Source organism: Electrophorus electricus, chromosome 17 (genome assembly GCF_041902795.1).
Source record: "Electrophorus electricus isolate QZ-2024a chromosome 17, ASM4190279v1, whole genome shotgun sequence".
NCBI classification, from domain to species: domain Eukaryota; kingdom Metazoa; phylum Chordata; class Actinopteri; order Gymnotiformes; family Gymnotidae; genus Electrophorus; species Electrophorus electricus.
Genome location: NC_137513.1, coordinates 11836884 through 11852443, shown reverse-complemented (window position 1 = coordinate 11852443; position 15560 = coordinate 11836884). Strand labels below are relative to the sequence as shown.

Here is a 15560-nt window from a genome sequence, read left to right as displayed (position 1 = left end):
ACTTGGACATGCCTAATAATCTATTCTCTCCTTCTGCCGAGGTACACCTACCCCTAATGTCATGATGTTACTGAGCCTCATCCCTTCTCAGCTGCCATGAGGAAGAAACCTTGAGAGGAACCAAGACCCAAAGGGGGGGGCCCATCCTCCTCTGACAAGGTGGTTATTATTGTATCCCAAGTGGTTACTAGTGTGTTACTAAGTAGTTTTAATGGAATCCAAATTTGGTTAAGGTTTTACCAAGTGGTTGATATAGTCTTGCTAGGCAGTTGCTATGGTTTCTAAGGTGTAGAAATAATAGTAATACATTCATATCAGGTGATGTCTTTATATGTGTATTTTTAACTTATTAAAAATATCATTATATTACCATAGATATACTACCTGTCGTTTAATTAGGTTTATCCTGATATTTTTATGAATATACAGGTGCATCTCAATAAATTAGAATATCATCGAAAAGTTAATTTATGTCAGTAATTCAATTCAAAAAGTGAAACTTGTATATTATATAGATTCATTACACACAGAGTGATCTATTTCAAGCGTTTATTTCTTTTAATGTTGATGATTATGGCCTACAGCCAATGAAAACCCAAAAGTCAGTATCTCAGAAAATTGTAATATTATATAAGACCAATTTAAAAAATGATTTTTAATATATAAATGTTGGCCTACTGAAAAGTATGAACAGTATATGCACTCAATACTTGGTCAGGGCTCCTTTTGCATGAATTACTGTATCAATGCACCATGGCATGGAAGCGATCAGTCTGTGGCACTGTTGAGGTCTTATGGAAGCCCAGGTTGCTTTGATAGTGGCCTTTAGCTCGTCTGCATTGTTGGGTCTGGTGTCTCTCATCTTTCTCTTAGGTCAGGTGAGTTTGCTGACCAATCAAACACAGTGATACTGTGGTTATTAAACCAGGTATTGGTACTTTTGGCAGTGTGGGCAGGTGCCAAATCCTGCTGGAAAATGAAACCTGCATCTCCATAAAGCTTGTATGCAGAGGGAAGCATGAAGTGCTCTAAAATGTCCTGGTAGACGGCTGCGCTGACTTTGGACTTGATATAACACAGTGGACCAACACCAGCAGATGACATGGCTCCCCAAACCATCACTGATTGTAGAAACTTCTCACTAGACCTCAAGCAGCTTGGATTGTGTGCCTCTCCACTCTTCCTCCAGACTCTGGGACCTTGATTTCCAAATGAAATGCAACCTTTTGTACTACTCAACTACAGTCCAGTCCTTTTTCTCATTGGCCCAGGTAAGACATTTCTGACATTGTCTCTGGGTCATGAGTGGCTTGACACAAGGAATGCAACAGTTGTAGGCCATGTCCTGGATGCGTCTGTGTGTTGTGGCTCTTGAAGCACTGACTCCAGCAGCAGTCCCCTCCTTATGAATCTACCCCATATTCTTGAATCGCCTTTTCTTGACAATCCTTTCAAGGCTGTGGTTATCCCTGTTGCTTGTACACTTTTTTCTACCACACTTTTTCCTTCCACTCAACTTTCCATTCATATGCTTAGATACAGAACTCTATGAACAGCCAGCTTCTTTAGCAATGAACTTTTGTGGCTTACCCTCCTTGTGGAGGGTTTTAATATCTGCCTTCTGGACAACTGTCAAGTCAGCAGTCTTCCCCATGATTGTGTAGCCTACTGAACCAGACTGAGGGACCATTTAAAGGCTTAGGAAACCTTTTCAGGTGTTTTGTGTTGATTAGCTGATTAGAGTGTGACACCATGAGTCTACAATATTGAAGTTTTTCACCATATTCTAATTTTCTGAGATACTGAAAATATACATCATATACAACATCATAAACAAATTTTAGCTACAACACTCATATCAGATGGAGTATACACTGTCACTCATCACTACAGACATTATTACATTGTTATCAAATTCCTCACATATTGACTTTATTTACACAACTCACTTCTATAAATAATTGACAACTAGATTAAACCATAACTGAATATGTTATAAATAATTAAACCATTTTATTTATTATCAATAGGCTAATAACCTGTTTGATCTACACCATAATTATTATTGTTATTATTTATAATGTATTTGAAAGAGGTGCTAAATTATACACACAGAATTATTGATATTAATCTTATTTATGGTGACTGAAATTGCTTTGATTCTCTATGGATACCATTAACACACCATTACAACTCTGCAGCCTCTGTTCGCATTATCGCCTGGAGTCTTCCACCTACATGCTATGCCAGTCACTTGACATTGCTTGCTACCCCCCTCCCTTATTTTCATTGCTCCTACAGACCTCAGTTCTCTACTTACCACTCATCTGACTCTGCTATTCCTGTTTTCTGGACAAATGGATGACACCAGCAAACATTAACTTTGATGTTTTTCACCCTCTGCCTCACACCATTTCCCAGACCCCTTGGAAAAACTCTAGGACTAATAAACTTTGCATTGCTCAACTATCACTCCCTCACAGATTATGCCACAATCTCATTGTTCAAAACAAATTAGATTTTTTTTTTTACTTAGACTTGGCAGCAACCTGAGGACTACTTACATCTCAATTTACTAACACCCAGTCACCATAATTATTTGGCTAATCCCAGAACCCAGGGCAAAGGTGGTGGTCTCACTGCTGTCTGTAATAACACTCTTAATGTTTCTGCCTATACCTTTCATGAGGTATCCTCATTTGAATATTTGGTGTTGAAGCTAACTGTTTCCATACCATTACTGTTTTTATTCATCTACCGACCACCCACAACATCCTCAGACTTTCTGTCAGAATTCAGTGAACCTCTCTCTCTGGCCAGTGCAATGTGTTCAGCAATGGTTGTGCTAGGGGACTTTGATATCCATGTGGACACTGATTGTTCATTTTCAATTGAGTTCCTATTTTTGCTTGACTATTTTTCTCTGACTCAACATGTCGATTTTCCTACCCACTCTCATCCTCACACATTAGATTTAATCTGCTCCTCTAGTTTAGATATTACCTCTGATCATAAACTTATTGAAGCCACTGCTAGCATCTCAGTCACTCAGACATGCACTAAATCTGTAACGTGTGTTGGCCCAAGTGCCGCAGGGCGAGGGGCAGGACACACAGACTTCCTCGACAGGGACGAACATTTATTAACATAAACGACAGCAGCACTCACACGTATTACAAACGATGAACATGAAACGATTGACGTTAAACAAACACGATATACATCTAACAAACACATTACATTCAGACATTAGACCGACAATAACCAACACCCTGCACACTTTAACACGGTTTATATACATAAAGACGAACGAGGTGCAGCTGTGCTTACAAACAAGACAGTCCTCCCACTGCACGTGGCGGGCTGAACCACTTGACTCACGGGAGGCGAGCATTCTGTAACAAAATCTTTCATCTCTTTCTGTAATATCAAAGCTGTTGTCCTTCATCTCCACTTCTCTCCCATGATGTCTGTTTCAAAACTGTCCTCTCCTGATGATATTCTCTCTATATATAATATTTCCATCTCTGAGCTACTTGAACAGGTAGCACCTCTCAAGTCTAGACATTTTCCCTCTGGACGTTCTTTTTCATGGTTTACGCCTGTGTTTCGTGCCTTGAAAACCAAACTGGTCTCACTGTTCATATAGTAGTCTATTCTGTCTAAATGCTTAATTATAAGTCAGCTCTAAAAAATGCAAATTCACGCTTTATTCTTCTGTTATCAGTGGTCCTGGACATAAGCCCAAAACACTCTTTTCCATTGTCTTCTCCATCTGGTACTGATGAACAATGTGAAGGTTCTACCTTTTAGATTCTTTCATGAAAAAATAAGCAAAATTAACCAGGATTTTCCCTCTGCTCTCCCTACATCCGATTACGGGGACAGCCTTCTCACCCCTATTGCTGAACAATTTTCTGCCTTCTCTCTCACCCAACTGTCCCTAATTTCTGAGCTTATTACAAAATCTAGTTCCTCTACCTGCCAACTTGATCCTGCACCACTAATCTTCTCAAGAGGTGTTGTTCTGCTATTTCCACTCCCATCTGTCATCTCATTAATGCATCCCTTATTTCAGGTTGTGTTCCTACAGCTCTCAAAACCTACTTGGGACCATAACAACCACTTGGTAACACCCCAGCAACCACATAAGATCCTATAGCAATCATTTGGTATCACTCTAGCAACCAACTGGGACACCATAACCACCACCTTCCACAACCATAGCAACCACTTCAGACCTCATAGCAACCAATTGGTAACACCCTAGCAACCATTTAAGATTCCATAGCAACCACTTGAAACTCCATCACAACCACTTAGCAAAAGACTCCATAGAAACCACTTAGCAACAACATAGAATGTTACCAAGTGTTTGTTATGTGTATGCTAGCAACCACTTGGGATCACATAGCAATTACATTTAAACACTCTAGCAACCACTTGGGATCCCATAGCAACCACTTAAAACTCCATTGCAACCATCTAGCAACACCATAGCATCTAGCAACACCCAACACCATAGGAAGCATTTGAAACTCCATTGCAACCATCTAACAACAACATAGCATACACCTAGCAATACCATAGCAAGCATTTGAAATGCCATTGCAACCATCTACCAACAACATAGCACCTAGCAACACCATAGCAAGCACTTGAAACTCCATTGCAACCATCTACTAACAATATAGCATACACGGAGCAACACCATAGCAACCACTTGGCAACACCCTAGCAACCATGTGAGACTCCATAAAGCACACCTAGAAACAATATAGCAACCACCTAGCAACACCCTAGTAAACACCTAGGATACTATAGCATTCACCTTGCAAGATCATAGCAACCACTTTCAACCTCATACCAACCACTTGGTAACAATGTAGCAAACAATTAAGAGTCCATAGTAAACATTTAGTAAAACCCTAGTAACCACCTGGGATACCATAGCAACTGCCCAGCAAGATCATAGCAACCACTTGAAAACATCCGTACATCACCCCAGGACCCCATAGCAACCACTTAGTAGGGTTTTAACAAGTGCAGTGCAGTATGCTCCATGGCAGGTCTGACAGGTACGAAGGTGCGGTGACGATCTGCAACAGCCTGAACAGAACTGGAAAAACTACAGCTAGCATTGACAGCAGCAGCCTCAACCGGACAGGAAGCGCAGCAGAGACCAGCGGCGGCAGCAGCCTCAATGAGACTGGAAGCACAGCAGCGATCGTCAACGACAGTAGCCTCAGTGGAACCCAGCTGAGAGAGATGACATAACGCACCCATGTGGACAGTAGGTGCACACAATAATGACAGGACATGCAGAGGGGCACGTCCACCCTGGGTCCAGACATGCTGAGTTGGACTATGGACCACACATTGCCAGCCACCCAGTGAGAGCCCATCATGGAAGCAAAGCCCTTGAGACAGTCCTCTTTCTAAGAGAGAAGAGACAGCAGAGAGAAGAGACAGTAGAAGCACTAGCTGGAGACCTAGCCAGACCCACTAGACCACCCATATAGTGGTCCCAGAGGAGCCAATTGCACCCCCTGGGCCTGGCATGGTAGCATTACCCCCCCCCCCCCCCCCAGCCTTAGAGCAGCACTCTTCCTATCTGTGTGCGTCTGCTAACATCACACACTCTGAGCACATCCGCTTGTGCAGTCCTGTGGTGGTCGAGAGAGTTGGCATCCCAGGGTGGTCATTCATTCTGTGACGGCCTGAGTGCCACAGGGCAAGGAGCAGGACACACAGACCTTCCCTTTAGTCATGTCTCTTGTTACGATGGTCATCTGTTTTAGTTTAGTCTGTCTCTTGTCTACCTAAGTGTCCTGCTTCTGCATATTGCCCTCCCTTTTTCTTTTAGTTGTACTATCTTATCTTAGGTTTATGCTTCATCATTGTGCTGCCATTAGTTGTTCCTTTGTGTTGTCTCCAAAGTGCCCAAAAATCTCTCTGTATGCACACAAACAACTCCACATAAACTTCAGCTAAATTAAGCCTTTTCCTTTCCATGATGTCCAAAAGTATTGACGATCAAATTATTCACTAAAAATAATATCCATAACTGCATCAGTTTCACCAAACAGTGTCACACGTATGCACTAGAGTTGATTTGATAAGAATGCTGAAATGATGTTTTGCTGTGCACTTGGCTCTAGCTCACACAGTGGACGACCATATAAGATGAGTGGGGTGTCTACGTTTTTATCTAAGCATCATCTATTTGTGGAAACAGATGCCAATCTAAGTGATTGCATCTGGAAAACACTTGTAAATTTATTTGCTAGCACTCCTCCACCCCCAGCACCTTGGTACTCATAAGTGTGAACGAGCATCACACAAAAAATATCTCTTTATGGCCCAACAGCAACCATGGAATCTAAGAGAGGAGGTTGTTAGCTGTCTATTCAGGAACACTGGGATGTGAGTAATGAGCATTTTGTGGTAGGTTACGAAGGAAAGGAACGTGTGTTTTTGTGCAAAGATGAGAGCAAGCAAATAAAGAACTTTACTAACATTCTATATACAATTTAAACATGTCACTGTAACACTGAGCAGTAAGGAGGCGGTTGCAAGTGCAGAGAAGAGCGAGATTTATTAAGGGCAAATCCAGAGTCATAATCATTATAGCAGTCCAGGGTCATAGAGCCAACATGAAGAGTATGAGGATACATTACAAACAAACAAAAACACACGAAGGAAGCAGGCTATAACATAGGCTAGGAAACACGATGGCTAGTATAACAAAACAGGCTAACATAAACAAAGGCTTTGAAACACAGATGGGGTTAGGCACATCCACCAAACACAATAAACCAATCAAACACAAATATATACATTCAAATAAACAATCGACAGCCAAGTCACAGGGATCAAGACATTCATAAACTTAACAAGACTAGAAACAAGGGACAGGTGTGGAAAATCAAACCAGAGGCAGAGAAAATGAAACTACGGCATGGAACTAAAATATACAAGACAAGGAAAATATGGAAGCTGGGAGGGACTAATTGTGACAAATGTCTCATTAAATGTCTCATTAGGCCAAGGGAGTCTGTGCATCCTGTTCCCTGCCCTGGGCACTTGGGCCGCCATTACAGTTGTTCAGCATCAAAGCACCAGAGGGGTCCTGGGTCCTGTCCATGGCCTGGGGATGGGCGAAAGCCCACCCTGATTACCACCCTGGTAATTTTGTATTTAAAATAATTACAACCTGTTTGTGTCCCTTGCCAAAGACATCAGCATGTCACAAAAATATTTCAAGTATGCTTGAAACGGAATGATTTTTTAAACAATTACATTTTGAAAACAATTAATTACACAGAAAACAGTTAACTAATTAATAGAAGGCCTTGTAACCAACATGTTTATTATAAGAATACATAATAATATATAAGCATATTGTTTATGAGAATAAACAATACATTTATTCTTAATTTCTAACCATGATTATAAATCATATGTTTCTATAATATAAGATGAGGTAGCAGTTTGCTTGGTCCATAACAATGTGGTAACAGTTTAAGGTCTACTTCTTAACAGTTACTAAACTATTAGCAAACAATTTGCTAATAGTTTAGTAACTGTTAAGAAGCAGACTTTAAAATAAAGTGTTACCATAGTGTTATAGACCAAGCAAACTACTACTTCAGCTTGTATTCCTGTAGGTGACATTTACTAGCTTGCTTAGTACACAGCATTTTGCTAATTAAAGAGATAGGCTACAGATACCACCCATAATTATATCATTGTCATTATTAGGATCAAAAGGCTTTTATATTAGCTTAGCTTTCATTAAGTCTATCAGAAAAAAAACATTGGAATCACAGAAATGTCAAATGTTAAAATATTTTGATTGGATAGTACTATTTGTTGGCCCTGGAACTTAATTAATCTTGACTTCCAGACAAGCAGAACTTGGCAAAATGAGGATGTGCCTTTTTGGCACCTATTGATAAAACACCACCTGGTGTCATGTTTGGAAAAATTAAGTATATGGCTGCTAACAGCTTTACCTCATATATGTGGGCATGCATGTTTGATTACTTTCCTTTGCCACAGGTGTCTGTGTCTGGCTTAGTTATGGTTGTGCTCTGTGGTGCATCATCTGCTGCCCCTCCCTTTTCAGCACTCTGCAGGTATAATGTGCTGTACAGACCTCTCAGGAAAAAAACAAGGGCAATACAGAAGAAATAGGTCCCATATATGATAAACTGTAACACAAGAAAAAAAAAAGGTATGGTAGAAAAAAGGTATTAGGCACAAAAAGAGGTATTAGATTCAAGAGTATTAGAATATTAAAGTCTAATTTCCAGAACTTTACCCAGATGAACTGCTGGGAATATTTTAAGATAAGGGGCCATATTATTCTTCTTTTGTAATTCTTTTAATGTAATGGCACAAATCTTGACATTGTATATAGTAACCTTTGAACAAGCACTATAAAATTAGCACTGTAACAATGTAATATTTTATGCCTAAAATTTGCAACTGTTGATCAAAGTAGCCTCTGCCATCGTCATTTCATCAGTTCACTTCACCATCATTTGAAAATTTGACCAATTACAAAATTGGCCAGAATATGAAGCCTGAAAATGTAACAAATTTTAACACTTACAATAATTTAACATTTACAGTAATTTAACATTAATTCTCCCTTCAACAAAGTAGTGTAATGAATTACAGTTTAACCTCTTAAATTATATTACAGTTACTGACAATTAGAATTTATGTTATTTATAATTGTACTTGTTATGTTATTTATACACTGGACTTGCATGATGTGAATTGTGGATATGACCCATCGGTATTGCTAGGGGGTTTTTTTGTTTTTGTTTTTTTTGTCCAGTGGTTTGAGTTTAGTCACAAAATGTTTTTTCCACTAGAAGGGCCAGACTTGAGCTTAATGAAAGTCATCAATACACTTTTCAGCAGTAATTAATTGCAACACTGTCTTAAAAAAGGAAAGAAAAAAAAACCTTTTTATCTTTGAATTTCAGTTGGAATTTTTTTTTCAGTAATGTTACCTAAGTAATAGTATTGGTTGACATGTTCATGTTCATTAACAGTCAAAAGTCATCCCCCCCACCCCCTAATAACATTAGATTATTGTTTGGATTCTAAAATACATCTGCAGCTCCTTAAATATGCAATTATAGTTAAAACAACAGTGATGAAGCTGCAGGCTTATTGTTGCCACTCAGAGTTCCTCTTACAGAAACTACATAGCTAAGTACATACATACAGAAACTACATACATACATACATACATACATACATACATACAGAAACTACATAGCTAAGTTTTTCCTTCCTGGCTAACATTTATAGATGGAGTTGACTAACCTTGCTGAGTTATTCTAAGATTTTTCTTAAGTGTAGCCTTGGAAAAGGCTTTTCAATTAGGTAAGCTACAATGTGTATCCCATTTGTAATTGCCATTCAAAGTTAGCTGGATAAGGTGTATAGCTGGAAAAGCATGTATATAGACTGTGATGTTACACTAATAATGCTGTAGTCCCTTCTTCAGAATACTGAGAAGGGCCAGGCAGCTATATACCAGCTCCCCAAAATGAAAATCATAATTACAGATCCCTTCAAACTATCACCCAAAGAAGCACACATCAGCAAGTCTCTGTAGCCATACTAATGAACCGTTTTGATTAGTTCCACTCTTGGAGAGAAACCTTTCTTATAATCACCAAGAATTTGTAAAGAAGCATGTATGAATAGGTTGATGCTTTCATTTTACCTTTAGATATATTTATACTATTATTTCTGTCCACCTTTTGTTACACCTTCTCTGAAGGCTTAGACGGGCTTGACTGCACACCACCGACTTTGAATATCTATTCAAACATTGGCAAACAGATCATAAAACCCATCAGATCACAAATTTTGGCTGAAATGAATCTTTATGGTAGCCTCTAGGTTACACACCTGATAGACAATGTCCAGGCCAAAGCCTCTGCTGTCCACCACAACAGAGGTAAGAATTGTTTGCAAGATGAGAGCAATGAATGTGTTTGTCCCAAATACTAGGGCATAGCACTCTGTAGATAGCCCTGCCGCAATCTGGAACCTGCCAATTGAATGGAATACTAAACATGACCATATAGCCATTTATATACCTATCAAATACCTATCAATGCTATATAAATTAACATTTATTTATATTCTGTACCACTTTTAGTTTGCTTTAATATGTTATCTTTTAAATATTGCCTTCTTTGAATTATATTGTTGAATCATATTGTTAAAGGTAAACTGCAGATTGGATTTAATGTAGGTTGACAAGTGTTTTGCATCATATTGGAAAGAATACATTCGTAAGGTGAAGATTTCATCCTAATGAAATGTGGTCTTGCCATCCAACACCCAGTTTCTTTGTCTCACCATACGACACTGGCATCTACTGGAACTCAGAACCAAAACAATGTATTTACTCAAAATTTCAATTAATAGGATCCATAGAAATTGTAAAACATCATGAAAACAGCCACAGACAGTTGAATGTGTGCTACTATGCATGTTTTTTTTGGTTATGAATATGTGTTGCCTTGTGCTTTGCTTGGATGTGTGAATGTATGTTGTTTCTTTATGTAAATTATCAAAAGTGATTGATTTTATTTGTGCAAACAGGAAAGTGAGTGATACATATCCTCAGCATTCAGTTTCCATAGTCTTTTATGTGAATCCACAACATTATTCACCTAAAGTCCTTCTGAAATTGGTCAAAGTCCATTTGCGCTGTAGCAGCCAATATTGTCATGCATATGCTCTTCTAGGTGATGGAATAGAACATACAATGATCTTATCACAAGCTGTGGACTCTTTACAACTTGAAGGAACACCTGAGTTCCTAGAGCGTCACACCATCCTTCAAAGCACTGAACAAGTAAAAGGTTTGTCTGTAACATTCAATATTGCAGATGTGGATGATCCTTTTAGAACATATGTGATCAAAGGAGCATTCACATTTCCACACTCACTTTAAGGGAACATGACTATGGACTGAAATATATCCAGAGGTACTACAAACATTTGAAAAATGTACTTTTACCAGATGTCAAGAAGATCACTCCATTGTTGCTAATTGGAGCAGATAATACCTATTTAATAACCTTTATAGAAGAGGTAAGAATTGGACCACCTTACTTTATCAAAATGAGAACAACGCAATTTGATCTGAACAAGATAAAAGAGCCCTAGTTATGTTGAATGAGAAATTTCTATAACTCGAGATGAATGGGATCCAACATTATGCTACACTTCTGTTATGGAAGGATGAACTACTTGCTATCAAATCCATAAAAGATATATTAGTATATTGCCTTTGTTATTATTATTATTATTATTATTATTATTATTATTATTATTATTATTAAGAAGAAGAAGAAGAAGAATACATTGTATTTATATAGCACTTTTCAAGGACCCAAAAATGCTTACAATAGTCAGTACAAAAAGAAAAAGAAAAAAAGACATTGTGGGTCTGTAAGGAAGGAAAAGCTCAGAAAAGTATGAAGGAGTGAGGTAATTTAGGGCTTTATAAGTGAGTCTGAGTATTTTAGATTGAATATGGTATTTTACAAGAAGCCAGTGGAGATGTTGTAGAATGGGTGTAATGAGAGTATGGGTGAGAAGGACACCAGAGTTCTGAATCATCTGTAAACAGAGGAAGAGCTAATGCTAAATAGAAGATTGAAGCACTCCAAGCAGTTAAAAATTAAGGCAGGAATGAGAGTTTCAGCAGTAGACAGAGAGGGATGACCTAACTTTGGCAGTGTTGTGCAGATGGAAAAAAAGATATTTTAACTTTAGAGTTGATGTAGGCCCTGAATAAAAGAGTGGAATTCAGGATGACACCCAAATTCCAAACCAGAGGGGCAAGAGATACAACTGTAGAGAGAAAGAGAACCAACTTTTTGGAAAATTGGTTTAGAACCAAGTAGAAAGAGTTCAGTCTTATCACTATTTAGCATGAAAAATTGCATTTAATCCATTTCCTGATTTCTAATAGACAGGTTTCTGACTGATCAAGAGGTAGATTTGTAATGGATGTAGAACTAAAATAAATCTCAATATCATCTACATAGCAATGGAAGTTAAGATTAAAATGATAGATACTTCCTAAAGGAAAGATATACACAATGGATAGGAGATCCTTGAGGAACTCCTTGAATAACAACTGGAAGAAGTATAGCCAGAGAGGGCAACAAAATATTTTTTATCAGTTAGATATGATGTGAACCAGTCCAGGGCAGGGCCGTCAATGCCCAGCTCACGAAGCCTAGACAGAAGGATAGAATGGCTTACCATGCCAAAGGCTGCACGAAGGAATACATAGAACACCAGAATCCACAGACAAGATCTCAGTGATCTTTAGTGAAATTTAGTGATCATTAGTGATCTTTATGATCTTTATTAATGCAGTACTTTTTCTTCATAGCACAGAACAGAAGTTCCAAAATAATCCACATCTAACTAAATCCATGCCCAAAAGTTCTGAAGGTTAGAACACTATATTTCTTTATTGCCCCTAGAACAGGAGCAGCAAACCACTTTAGTCCTCACCACTTGATAAATCATAACCAGAAATGCTGCATTGTATTTAATTTCTGTAAGGATTTCCTCCTTCCTGGTGTTAGTTTCCATGGCGATGTTTTTCCATTTGCTTTTTTTTTTTTTTTTTTCTTCCAGGTTCTATTTCCATGTGCTTCCGTGATTCCTTGTTTTTCTCACCTGTTAATGTTCTCACTGGATTCTCATTTAGTCTTGTTAACCAGTGTATTTAAACCCTGTAGTTCCCTTGTAGTTTGGTTGGTGATTTTGTAAGATACATGTCTTGCTTTGGGCTATGTTTAGTTATTGGGTTTTCCTATGTTCACATTTCCTGTTATTGATATTTGTAATATGCAACCATAAAAGCAACCTTTTGAAGTGGAATTTCTGCAAATTTTCATAGTAATATGTTCTAAACAAGTGTGAAGATGATTCAAGTCATGTTTCACCATGTCTTGTTTTATTATTTTCAGTAAGTTCATAGATGTGTACCCAAATTAATTTTTTAAAACCTGTAATATCACCATAAGAAAACTGTTTACACATTATTATATTGTAGAATAAATATAAATTTCTGCTAACTTTTAAATCAGATGTAATCCTGTAATTTTCATGTAATTGTAATCACATGCACAGCATAAATTAAATTAAATTAAATTAAATGCTTACACTTTGACATGACTTACATTTGACACTTTTCACCATTTATAGTGCTGCTTCCAATATGCTTCTTCATTCAAAACAAATTTGAACAAAATATCTAACATAACATTGCACCACAGAACAAATTCAACTCTAAAGTGGCTTTTATGATATTTTAGTATTTTTATGAATCTTATTAATTTAAATTGTGCATAAATACTTACTTGTTCTGAGATCCAACAGCAGCTCAGTGTCAAGATAGCAAGAGTAAGAAACAATGAGTTATGAATGATGAAACCTGTCCAGATCTACAGGGGTTTTTGAAAATGGCATTTTTGAAAATGGCATCTATGATGATAAACAGGAACATTTAAAACCTTAAACATTTTGTCTTATATACCTTTTCCCTGCCAAATGTCACTGGATCTTCTGAAATACAAGCAGTTAAGGAGTTGAAATATGAGTATTACTAACATGCAAGCTAACTCTGTAACACTCTGAAATAATATCAGTAAGTTATCTGAAAATAAAGTAGGCTGTGGAGGTCACAACCCACTGTGGTCTGTCATCTTTTTTCAAGGATGGCCAGAGAATTATTAAAAGCAGTGGAAACTACTTTTATTCTGAGCAGAGCACATTGGGCACATTGATTTGAGGTTAGGCATGTATGCGTAGTGAAGATAGATTAAAAATTATTTCCCTGATGAAATTCTGACCTGGTCAAAAGGGGGGCTCTCTTCCACCCCCAGGCCACAGACCAGACCTGGGACATGCTGGTGGCTTGAGGAGTAGCAACAAAGCCACCAATGGCCTAGCTACTAAGATGGCCTGGCTCCTGACCCTCAACCCCTCTCCTTAAGGGTCATGAACTGATGGATGGTAAGGTGAAAAGCTCTTACCAGCCTGGGTGTATTGTAAGGATCTGAGACCATAAATTCCATTAGACTCAAATCCCTACCAGGGCAAGTAACTTTTCTCATCCCACAGATTCACAAAGTAATAATTTACCATTTAATCTATTATGATATCAAATAATCAACCAATAATGTATGGTGATTTTAATATAATCTCCAAATTGTGATGTTTGCTCCTGTTATTTTATATGCACCTGTTGTCACATTATTCTATTCATTACTCATCCCTCATTAATTTTTATTATTCACTCATATTACCTCATCTGTATGTCATCATGCATATTGTAAAAAAAATTGTTACTTACTCCTAGTTGTGTTTACCAGAAATGCTATATGAACCAATTAGACAGTATATTAAAGGTAGTAGATCATAATGTCTAGAAATTACTTTCTTAATGTCTAGGAAAGTAATTAAACTGATCATCAAAATGCTCTCATTCTGAGACCAGGAGGTAGAAATGGATAGGAATATGTGATTTTCTTTATTATTATTATTATTATTATTATTATTATTATTATTATTATTATTATTATTCCTTTATTGGGCAACCCCCCAACTGAACTTCGGTAGAGAAGTTTTTGTTTCTTAAACAAGATGTCCTTTTGTTAATATCTTACTATTTTATTTCATCTGAATTGACCCATCACAACTCATATTGAACACACCCATCTGGCCGAGACCGGAATTCCAATATACTGCTGGTAAAGAATCCACTCCAATTTTGCAAAAGGTCTGCCCGCAAAGGCCTATGCGACTCTCGCTAAAGACAGATCCGAAGGTCCAATTCCTCGATCTAAGAACCCTGGTCTCTTCACCATCACCAGATGCAAAAGACTGATCTTAACATCTGGCACACTGACCTGATGCCCAAAGTCAAATTAACACTTCCTCACACTCTCAGCACTATCCAATGGAACACATTCATGCATATCCTGACTGTTCAATAAGGTCAAATGCCAGTGAGTCACAAGAGGAGAAATTTCAATATTAGCTTTAGTGTTTATTAATCAAAATAGATGAGTTAACGTTTTCCCCTCACCGCCTCATAACTCTTAATTAGTTCCTCACTTCACTGTTCACAGCGGCTTTCTTTCCTGATCCTACTATTAGACTGTAGGCATACTTTTATTATGAATTTCTTCATTAATAAGTTTGCTTTGCTGGTCTTGATCGATAAGTAGATTACCCATTTGATTACTCCCATAGGCTCTAACGCGAGCAGGCTTGGCAGGATGCAAAGACGAGCCGTGTAAAACATAACAACATTTATTGACTGACACAACAAAGACACCATAGTGCATAGGCTAACGTGAGGTCAATCATTGACAAATACCATTGATTAAACAATACCTTAAATACATGCACAGTAACGGCAGAAAACAAGGGACAGGTGTGATACATGGGGAGAGTGTGGCCATACAAACGAACACATACTT

General features: G+C 37.8%; 1 protein-coding gene across 5 annotated transcripts in view; it reads right to left on the bottom strand.

Annotated features, from left to right (window-relative positions):
* Positions 1 to 6497: 6497 nt before the first annotated feature.
* The window catches only part of slc19a3a (solute carrier family 19 member 3a), a 34647-nt gene continuing 25584 nt past the window's right edge, over positions 6498 to 15560 (bottom strand). For 3 of the 5 annotated variants that reach the window (XM_027022931.3, XM_027022934.3, XM_027022935.3), the window contains exons 5-6: positions 9943 to 10084; positions 6498 to 8216 (exon numbers count right to left, since the gene is read on the bottom strand). In XM_027022931.3, coding sequence (XP_026878732.2) covers positions 8046 to 8216; positions 9943 to 10084 — 313 coding nt within the window. In that variant the 3' untranslated portion in view covers positions 6498 to 8045. The remainder of the gene's footprint in view (positions 8217 to 9942; positions 10085 to 15560) is intronic. The other 2 variants (XM_027022933.3, XM_027022936.3) reach the window with 2 other exon arrangements.